General features: G+C 34.1%; 1 protein-coding gene across 47 annotated transcripts; it reads left to right on the plus strand.

Moving 5' to 3' along the window:
* The first annotated feature begins 404 nt into the window (after positions 1 to 404).
* Positions 405 to 9,705, plus strand: LOC147387439 (regulatory-associated protein of TOR 1-like). 47 transcript variants are annotated; one of them, XR_015171251.1, is made up of 13 exons: positions 421 to 951; positions 1,200 to 1,243; positions 3,050 to 3,115; positions 3,301 to 3,365; positions 3,459 to 3,561; positions 3,663 to 3,794; positions 3,996 to 4,132; positions 5,126 to 5,536; positions 5,635 to 5,809; positions 6,389 to 7,925; positions 8,499 to 8,622; positions 8,917 to 9,040; positions 9,284 to 9,705. XR_015171251.1 is itself a non-coding variant. In XM_086420580.1 (12 exons), the coding sequence occupies exons 10-12, from the start codon at positions 7,878 to 7,880 to the stop codon at positions 9,565 to 9,567; spliced, it is 456 nt and encodes a 151-aa protein (XP_086276706.1). In that variant the 5' UTR covers positions 462 to 951; positions 3,050 to 3,202; positions 3,301 to 3,365; positions 3,459 to 3,561; positions 3,663 to 3,794; positions 3,996 to 4,132; positions 5,126 to 5,536; positions 5,635 to 5,809; positions 6,389 to 7,727; positions 7,810 to 7,877; the 3' UTR covers positions 9,568 to 9,680. The 47 variants fall into 47 exon arrangements, 26 of the variants coding, with proteins under 26 accessions (XP_086276714.1, XP_086276706.1, XP_086276689.1 ...); XR_015171250.1 differs by having other exon boundaries at positions 423 to 951; positions 1,188 to 1,243; positions 3,989 to 4,132; XR_015171252.1 differs by having other exon boundaries at positions 423 to 951; positions 1,188 to 1,243; positions 4,044 to 4,132.
* Positions 9,706 to 10,156: the final 451 nt, after the last annotated feature.

Raw genomic sequence — 10,156 nt, forward strand, 5'->3', positions numbered from 1 at the left:
GTTCCTTCAAAATTTTGAAGGGGCATTGTTAATTCCAAGTTGGGTTCTTGTAGGCCCCATCTCTTTGAAATACGTATTTTAAACACCCCCCCCCCCCCCCCCCCCAACAGTTGCCACATCAGCGGATATTTGATTTTTATACCTTCAATACCCTTTAACCTATTTTTGACGTTAAATTTGTTACTGTTATCCTTACAGGTATAATTATTATATTTTTGGATATTTTAGTATATTTTCAACGTTACCGTCACCACTGAAAAAAACGAACAAAGGCAAGCAAGATCATTGCTCAATAATATTTTGAAAATTGTATATTGTATGAAGGCCTGTTATTGGGTACAAGAGATTTGAGTCAACTCCATTTGATTTGAGGCTAATCAAATGGTTTGATAAATGTCACCAATACATATTATCACCATAACAAAATTGCAAATTAGGCACAAGTCTTTAAAACGGGTTTGAGCCGTTTCTAATTAAAAACGGGTTAAAATTGTTTCACCAGAGAAAATGGGTTCTCAATGGCGCTTTTAGACTAACAACATGGGGCGAAACGTATTAGGTCTCTCCTTTCTAAAATAGAACGAATCCTAAAATTGAGCTCGACAAGGATATCAGACTTCTCCATCCTCACAATGGTACGCGTTTCTCTCCTCCATCGTATTGATTTCGAGAAGAAATCAACTAGAAATCGATTAGATTTCGTGAGAAATTTCTCTTTTGATCTTCGTCTCGATTTTGAGAAGAAATTAACTGGAAATCAACTCGTTTCTCTTAATATTTCGAGAGAAATATCACTTCTGATCTTCGTCTCTTGAACCCCAACAAAGCTCCTTCAAAACCCGACTCGTTTCTCCTTTTTTATCTCGATTTCAAGAAGAAGATCAAACGTCAATGCCTCTCGTCGATTTCGAGAAGGAAATCAGCCGTCGAAGCCTACAAGAAGTTCTTAAAGTGAGACCCTAAACAAAAACCCTAATTTCTTTGGTTGATTTAGAGGTTTTGTTGCATTTTAAATCTAATTGTTTGGTTAGAGTTGTATGTCTGTAGTTTTTCGTTTCTGTAAAGGATATCAGATTCTGAGAAATGAATGAAGTTTAGTTTGTTGTTCTAGTCTTTTTGGAATGTTTGAGTGGATTCTAGGGTTGAAGACCTACTTTTGTTCTTCGAACTTAGGGATTTTTTTTTAGACAAATTTTCAGGTTCTCATCATGCATTTGGATCAAGAAGTTCAACAATTTTTCAGGTTGTTTAATTTGAACTCTAGAATCTGTTATTTTTCCTACTATAACTATACATAGGCTGTGATTCCAGTAAAGATTAGAACTTGCAATTGCTTAATCAGAGACTTGATGGGGACTTGCGAAAATGATTGTCATTTCTTCACTCTAACAAGTTTACAGATTGTTAATAATAAGATTTTCTTATCCTCCTAGTTTGTTGTATTTGTTGAACAACTAAACTATCTTTAATTTATCTGGTTGGATTTGTGTTATTTAATTTCAACTACTTCCAACTCTTTGGATTAGAGTGTAAAATTCGAAAAACTGCTAATCGATTGAAGTTTTATGATTTTCATTCTGTTTTTGTATTGGTTCCTAAATAATTCTTTTGGTTCTGTTGTTTGAAGGACTAATTTTCATAATTGGGTATCAATTTTTAAACTTTGATACAAGAGATACATTATATCTCTACACGTTGAACAGATCGATCTGCACATTTGCTAGTATACGTAGTTGGAATAACTAAACACGAAAAAACAGACTTAGACCCATAGCTCAGTTGGTTCAATACTGACCTTCTCTCAATATCGTTGTTCATAAACATGTTAGAAATGTATCCTTATAATTAATATCAAAAGGTTTTCTCTCTGTTTTCGTAAATCTTCCTTTTGTTTTTGTGATAGTCTAATTTGTTCTTAGGGTTTTTTGAAGTCTGCACTCTCTGTAAAGTGGAACATAGTTAATGTTTCCCACACTAATTTACGATAGAGCATTTGATTAGTCTTTGTTTAATCGTGTTTTTTTGTCAGTCGGAAGATTCATATTTCGAATGTTTCTCGGGGAAACCTAAACCATATGTAATCATTGCTACTTTGTGCACTCATTCTAGACTTTAGTCATCCTCAAAGTTCTAGTTTCTTTGGCAGTCTTATTTTTCTAGTATTTCTATCCATAATTTTTCTTCCAATTACTAATTGGCATTCCTTCAAAATTTAGCAATTTTAGTAGGTTGCTTATCGACCTACATATGCAGCACTTGATCCCAAATCAGACTGCCAAAGAATTCAGTGATCAAATATGGTTGTTTATCTTTTATTCTCATAATTGTGTGGAAATTACAAATCCCATATTCACTACAGGAAAACTGTGAATTACGACCAGGAGTTTGAAGCAGATTTTGGCCATTTTGAATTTAAAACCTTTCAATGACTAAACCTGTTTCGGTTTTTATGTCATTCTTAACATTTTAAGTCACCTTTAACATTTGGAAGGATTCCTTGAAGGATGCATGATGAATGACCATTAAAGAATTAGATTTCTATTATTTGTCGAATAGTCAAATCTGAAACCCTTATTTTGGAGACTTAAAATATTTGTTTTGGGACTTTAATGAAGTTAGTAACATAAGTTCTGTAAGAATGTAAATCTTGGTGTTTTAATACTTAAAATATTGAACTAAGAGACAGCTCTTAAAGCCTCTTATCTCAGTGTGACTTGCATGTTCTGTTTTAGTTTTAGTTCTGGACTAGATTGCATTTTTGAGCCGATAAAGAATCTTTAGGAATGAAAATAATTATGACTTGCATGTTCTATTTTAGTTTTAATTCTATTTTTATTGTCTTTTATAGTTTTTTTTTTCTTAGTCTACAACAATCTTTTAGTTGGAATTTGACAAGCACGAGTCATTCCAGTTAAAAATCCAAATATAAGTAGGCTTTAATGGCGTAGTTCTTGAAGCTTTTTAATGCTACTTAGAATTGCACATTTAAGCTACCGAATAGAGTTCGATTACTTATTTGCAAATTGTCTTATTTATGCTATTGAAATAGGACTTGGTGCTGCTCGGCGGCTAAATACCCTTCATTCACAGAGAGGATGAGATGGAGATACCCCTGGTATTTGATTTAAATTAGCTCCACACTTTATATTTATTTGCTTTTGCAAATGGAAGAAGTTTGTTCTCACTAACTGCTCCTCAACAAGTAAGAATTTGATATGTTTCAACCCCACCACTATGTTATCCTGATATTTACAATTAACTAATCACAACCTTTGTGGTTATCCTCATTGTTTCTTGTAGCATTCACAAGCAGAAACTCTTGTCCATTTTGTTTCTAGCATGAGAAATTCAGAGGCATCCAATCAGTGAGCCGCTCTTCATTGATTTTCTTGTTTATTTATTTACTTTTAGATAATGAATACTGGATGGCCTAATAATCTGGTATGAAATTCTTATAGGTTTGTGAGGGATCTCATGGGACCAATGACAGCATACCTAGTAAATATATCTAGTAAGAATGACTTCAAAACTATCGCTCAACTGCCCAGTGCTATTCTATCAGTAAGTCTAAAAAGGGATTGTAATGCAAGGTCTCCCTTGATCCACATTTTCCATCATTAGAACGATAGATTGATCCACATAGCATCACAAACATCTTGTAGGTCAGCTGTTTGTTTGATCGGCTAAGAGGAGCAGCCAGGGCTACTCAACCTTGAACTCAAAAATCTCTATATGAGATGGGTGTCTCCTTGATGAACTCTATGCTGACTCTTCTAGAAATTTACAAACATGACGTATTGAATTTGTTCACTTCGTCCTTGCATTGCACATGTTTTCATAATAGACCTATTTTACAGGCCTCACGATTTTTTGTATTTCCTTGTATTCGGCATCATATCTCCTAGATCTTTACATTGCTGTTTATATTATTCCACTGTATGGCCAAAGGGTTCATTGGTCTACATTGATCCTAACCTCTGCTGTTTAGTCTGCAGTTGTTTGTGTGTTACTGAAATTCGTTGTTGACTGGGTGGATGGGTTAGTTGTGTTCTTGGAGGTTAAAGACACTGCAGTTGTTGTTAATTTCTGCATGCGATTGCTTCAGCTTTACTCTTCTCACAATATTGGCAAGGTATTGTTCCACATCTTTCTAATTTCTTCACTTGGTACATGTTGTAATAGATATGTACCAAAAAAATATAGTTACAAATGGTGTATCTGATTGTTAAATACATGTGAACATTTTTTTGCTTGAGCAGAATAAAAGAATATAAAGGAAAGAAATATTAAAGAAAGAAAGAATATTACCAATCAGAAAAGAAAAAAACAGAAAGGAAAGAAGAGAAATAGAAACAGAAAAACAGTTTCTCTGCAAACTTGCCTTTTTTTTAATGACGGTTCTGCATCTATACTAAAGTCATATTAATATAAAATGCAAATATATTTTTTTTTTTGTTGTAACTGTTCCTTAAAATGTTATTCAATGGAAATTTCAATGGTGTAGAGAATGTTGAAGACTGTCTTGGACATTCTAAACGAAGTACTTCTCATTTTGTCAGTTTTCTCTATGTGGTGTTAAAAGGAAATAAAATGGAAGGATAAATGTTGTTGGTGACCATAACGACAGAGAAGATATTCCAACATGTCCACACATACATTCCACAATGGACTAAAATCCTTCTTAGAAATGATTGGTGCACATGCTTTGCTGCTCCCAAGTATTATTGATATATCTGCCACTCCTTGGAGGATTAGAGAAGGTGTTTGCCACCTTGGACCATTGCACCTTATGGGATGAAGATGATATAAATATTCTCAGTCAAGGTTGTTTTGGCATAGAAGATAACTAGGACCATTTTGAGGAGAACCATAGGGAAAAAAAATTTAACAAGAATAATTTTTATTCGTTTGATTCCTGTATGTACTTATAGTTGAGGCTTAAGTGTTGCCTGAGCCTCAATGCTTATAGGCATCAATCAGGTGAGGTTTAAGTCTCTTATAAACAAGTCAAGGCTTAGGTCTCTTAGATAGAATGCTATGCCTCTCCTTGAGGTTGGATTGTTTAAACATTGCTTGAGATGCACTTTCCTTACTGTGGCTCTCTAAATTTTTACTGTCTTCTCAGATATCACTGAGTCTTTCAAGTAGTTAGCTGAGCGAAGCAAAGACACAACAGTATAAGGATTTACGTGCTCTACTTCAGCTCCTCACAAATTTGTGTTCAAAAGATCTGGAACAAAAAATTTCATTCTTCATTTAGAAATGGTACTTATATATTGGCTTATTTGAATCTGTTTGACTATGAAAAAGCTTAAAATCCAGACCATTAAAACATGAAATCAAGTGGTCTGGATTTATGCTATTGCTAGGGACACTTGATGTATCCTCGGGATACATGTATCCTGACCTTTAAAATTTTGTGTTTTTTCACTTTCAAGGGATCGCAGCTCATAAACTATGGAAGACCACATAATCATTGAAGCCTTTTCCCAACGATTTGGGGTTGAGCTAATTAAGAAAATTTGAAAATTTTCAGGTTGACTTCTAATCAGATTCAAATGACACAAAGGGTACTGAGCTCGTTTCTTTTATTATTATACTTCATTGATTGGTTGTGCATTACGATCATGATAGGTTTGCAGCAGCAGTGATTGATCTACAAGTAAATTTCTGGGTGATGATCGTTGTTCCTATTAGTGGCCGCAACACCTTGCCTGTTATATATGACCATGGACTGATAGGAGTTATGCATTATGATCATGATAGATTTGCAGCAGCAGTGATTGATCTACAAGTAGATTGTTGGGTGGTATGGCTTCCTTTTCCGTGCTTTGGCTTTTAGGAAATATTTGTGTAGGTCTCGAATGGTGAATTGATCGAAGACTCGTGAAGAGCATTTATATAAATTATAAACTGTTTTTTTTTTTGCCTTACACTAATCTAACACAGATGCAACATACATATGGTATTGAAAATTAGAACTCCCTCTCTCACAAAAAAATAAAATAAGAATTTGATGGATAGTTTATAATTTCAAACATTTGGTTATGTGTGGCGTGCATGACTATACAGTAACTTGATGGGTTATGTGTGCACAACCCGTAGTCCTATCATATTGTTGAATATAATTTTGATAATATAGGCTAGATTAGGTGTCAAGAATCTAAACAGAATTGGCCCAAATAATTTCTCGATTATTAATGCCTTGAATGAATTGGTTAACTATGCTAGCAAGCAATGCCATAAAGACAGAAAAATAATATTTTTAAGGTAGTTATACTTTTTTTTATATCCAGATATATCCTTATTTTTGAATTTTTGTGATTAATTTCCCCTGGAGCATTGTCAGTTAAGGCATTTGATACATTCTAAATATTGACTCCTGCAGATTTGCAAGGTAGAGGACTCATCTGACATTCGCAAAGTTAGTAAACAACTGTATTATGAGGTAGATGTACAATCTCCCATGCTTCACCAATGGTGGGTGGTCAATCTCCCCTTGGCTTAGCAATGATTTTCGAGCACCCTCCCATCTGGATTATGAGGTATACAATCTCATTGTTAAAATCAATTATATCACCTTGAAACACAGTTCAAGATATTACCTCATGTGCAACCCCTTTGAAATATTAGCATGAATGATTTCATTCATATCTTACTAAGGCAAAAACCCCACCATAAAATGGCTTTTTAAATAGTGGTATATATGCTGTGATAGTAGGTCCCATTAACACTCAAATAAGTTACTCTGCTTCATTGAAAGGCTCTTACCATATTGGTTTATATGGTTGTCCCCCTTAGGGTTATAATCCTTTTTAGTGTTTTCTTTATAGTTTTCTTTTTTCCTTTCTACATGCCTAGACATAGCAAGTTGCCATGGGTAGTACTTCATCAGATTTAAAGTTTTATTTTAACTTTGTTACTTCCATACTTCATAGTGCACTGACCTTGAATGATGATCAAGTAAAATCATTATAGCAGTCTTTGATCCAATATGTAGTTAGTTTATTGGGAAACTGATAAACTAACTATAAGAAAGAAACTTTCTTTTGTTGAATAGCATTTGTATTGGGAAGTCTTTATGAAGTTGATATGATGATAAAAAAATTATGTATTAATTGTGGCTGATTTGACCAAGCTCATTGAGAAACATAATGGCACAAAGTATTAGTGCGTTTCGTTTTATAAAAACAGATTTGGAACGGCTTCCTACGGTTTGAACTCATTAATGACTCATCAATAAGAGACGGTCTTTCAACCGTTTCAGACCGGCGTAGGAACGATTATAAACGGTTCCTAATTTCCATTTTTGTTGTAGTGCTACTTCTGCATTTATAGTTTATGGTACTTGGTATGTTTAAGTTTAACATCATTATACATAGTACTACCCATGGTTTAAATTATTGGAATGTATCGTCCGCGATCTATAAGAAACATTGTCCCTGAAAATGTATCGGTTTGTATCAAATATATTGGTGGATATCTTATCGGGCTTTTCATTAACTGAAACATTCAATCGATATGATATTTTAAGCCAGACTAGTACTACCTTTGAAACATGCTTGCATTAATGGGTAAAAGTGGCCTTACAGGTTGGCAAGTAGGTGCAGGGCATGCTAATGGAATCAGATATTCAATGTTCCTATGATTACAGGGGAAACACAGCCTCACTTGTCTCAGTTTTCCTCTGTATTTCTGTTGTCAATCTGTACAAATAACGAGAGCTTGTATGCTTGAGGAAATTGAATATGGTTTTCTTTTTAATTCTTTGTTTCAAGGCATTTGCTGATAAAATTGAATATGGAACAGTGGGGCATGCTTTGCCCCCGTGATACTCCTGAAGGTGAAGCTTGTGGATTGGTGAAAAACTGGCGCTGATGACTCATGTTACTACTGATGAAGACGAGGCTCCATTAATTTCTCTGGTTTGTTTTCATTTACCTGAAAGATTTTGACTACCATTTATTCTGTCCGTAGGAATTAGAAGCCTTCTCTTACATTTTGCAAAGGCTCTGCATATTTTTTTGTAGTCATACTGCTTATTTATTAAGTGTTCAATTACTGGTGGAACTATATTTTGAAGAAACTTTGATTGTGATAATTTCATTGCCATAAATGCTTATCGATCAAGATACGTAGGTAGCATTAAATGAACTATTAATGATTATTTGTTAATGCATCATTGGCATAGCTGTAGAATGTCTTCCTTGTGTACAGAGAAAATAGTGCAAGCTTAGGGATACTTTTGTTCAACAAGTAAGAGTCAGTATACTTCATTGTTCCAACCTGTAATAATTCAAAACAGATAATGTTTGAAAATAGTCGTGTCACAATGTTTACAAGGCTTCAGACATGTTGTGCAGGTTAGTGCAGTGATGGGCATGCAGCTGGACATATATATCATTAATTTTCCATTCTATTAATTTTTTTTGGATGATCATGACTATTTTTCTGCTTGAGGTATGAAGTGAATTTGGTTGATTTCCTTTATGTTGCAGCTGTAAGCAAGCTTAATAATCAAATTGCTAGTTGGGATACTAAGTTTGAAACGGGTACAAAAGCAGCTTTGTTGCATCCTCTCTCTCCTGTTGTAGTTGCTGCAGATGAGAGCGAATGCATCAGGTAGTTTGTATGGTGTGTTCTGTTGTTTATTCTGTGGAACTTTCTTCACTGATAAAAATGAATTCTTCATTGCAATCAATGTTAAATATTGGCATATTTCCACTAAATATATCCATATATCTCCATTTCCATGAGGTTTGACATGAAATTTAATCAAGAGTTTCTTTCGGTGGAAATCACTATTCATTTCATGAAATATTTCAGTAAATAGTGAATCTTTACTGATCCTTAATGGTGAATCTTCACTTCATAGCTTTGATAATTAATGTTCTCATATTTTCTGTGTATCGCAAGGTATGGAACTATGAGGAAGATACCCTTCTCAATAGCTTTGACAATCACAATTTTCCTGACAAAGGAATTTTTAAGCTTTGCCTGGTGAATGAGCTAGATGACAGTTTACTTCTTGTTGCTTCATGTAAGATTCATCACTGGTATCTTTGATGAGTAGTGTGGTGGTTTTAGTGAATCCCTTCCTTGTGGGATATTGTAATTCAGAATGAATCTTGTATTCTCATTTCATTTAATATAGGTGATGGCTTCGTGTAAGATTCATCACTGGTATGTTGATGAGCAATGTGGTGGTTTTAGTGAACCACTTCCTTGTGGGATATTGTAATTCAGAATGAATCTGATTGTATTCTCATCTCATTTAATATAGGTGATGGAAATATCCGAATTTGGAAAGATTACACTCAAAAGGGTAGACAGAAGCTTGTAACTGCATTCTGTTCAATTCAGGGTCATAGACCTGGTGTGCGAGGGGTGAATGTTGTGGTGGATTTGGGTTTTCAGATCTCAAACATTCCTTCGAAGGTGTGGAAGTTCATTGTGAGAGTATGCAATGTGGTGACAAGAAGGGCTGCTCGATTGGCAGCTGCAAGCATTGTGGGAATCTCTAAGAAGATAGGGAGCGATGAGAGTGATGGCATTGCTTTCTTGTAGGCACCTGTGCTTATGTAACGATTGTGAAGGATTTATCGATGTATTGTAATTTTGGATTGGTAAGTTATGACTCATTTTAAATTTTTTGTGTAATAAATTAATGTGATAAAGAACCTTGATGTTCTCTAGTTGGGTCTATTTTGATCACGGATGATAGGTGCGTAGAAAAAAAAAATTAATCTTTTTTTAAAGTTTAGATATCGGTTTATAATTATTTTAGATATCGATTTGTAACCGATGTCTAAAGTCTTAGACTTAGGACATCAGTCTTATAGACATCGGATTTTAAATTGATGTCGAAGGTATTTTTTTGGGTTATTATAAATGCAGATTATAAATAGTTTTTAGCCGTTCCAAATCCGGAGATCTAGAACAACTTCCAACTGTTTTAATTCATTAACGACGTCAATATAATGCATCATACTAATATTCTAGTGCAAAAATAATATTCAACCACTAGAACCTCTAAGAGAAGCAATAACAGAGGTTTGTTGAAATCAAAATTTTCATCCAAAAATTGTTCTGGGAGTAAATTTAACCTTATTAATTACTATTATTATCTTTTTTTTGTCAAAATTAATAAAATTTC

This window comes from Akebia trifoliata, chromosome 13 (assembly GCF_017979445.1).
Source record: "Akebia trifoliata isolate Shusen 1 chromosome 13, ASM1797944v1, whole genome shotgun sequence".
Taxonomy (NCBI): domain Eukaryota; kingdom Viridiplantae; phylum Streptophyta; class Magnoliopsida; order Ranunculales; family Lardizabalaceae; genus Akebia; species Akebia trifoliata.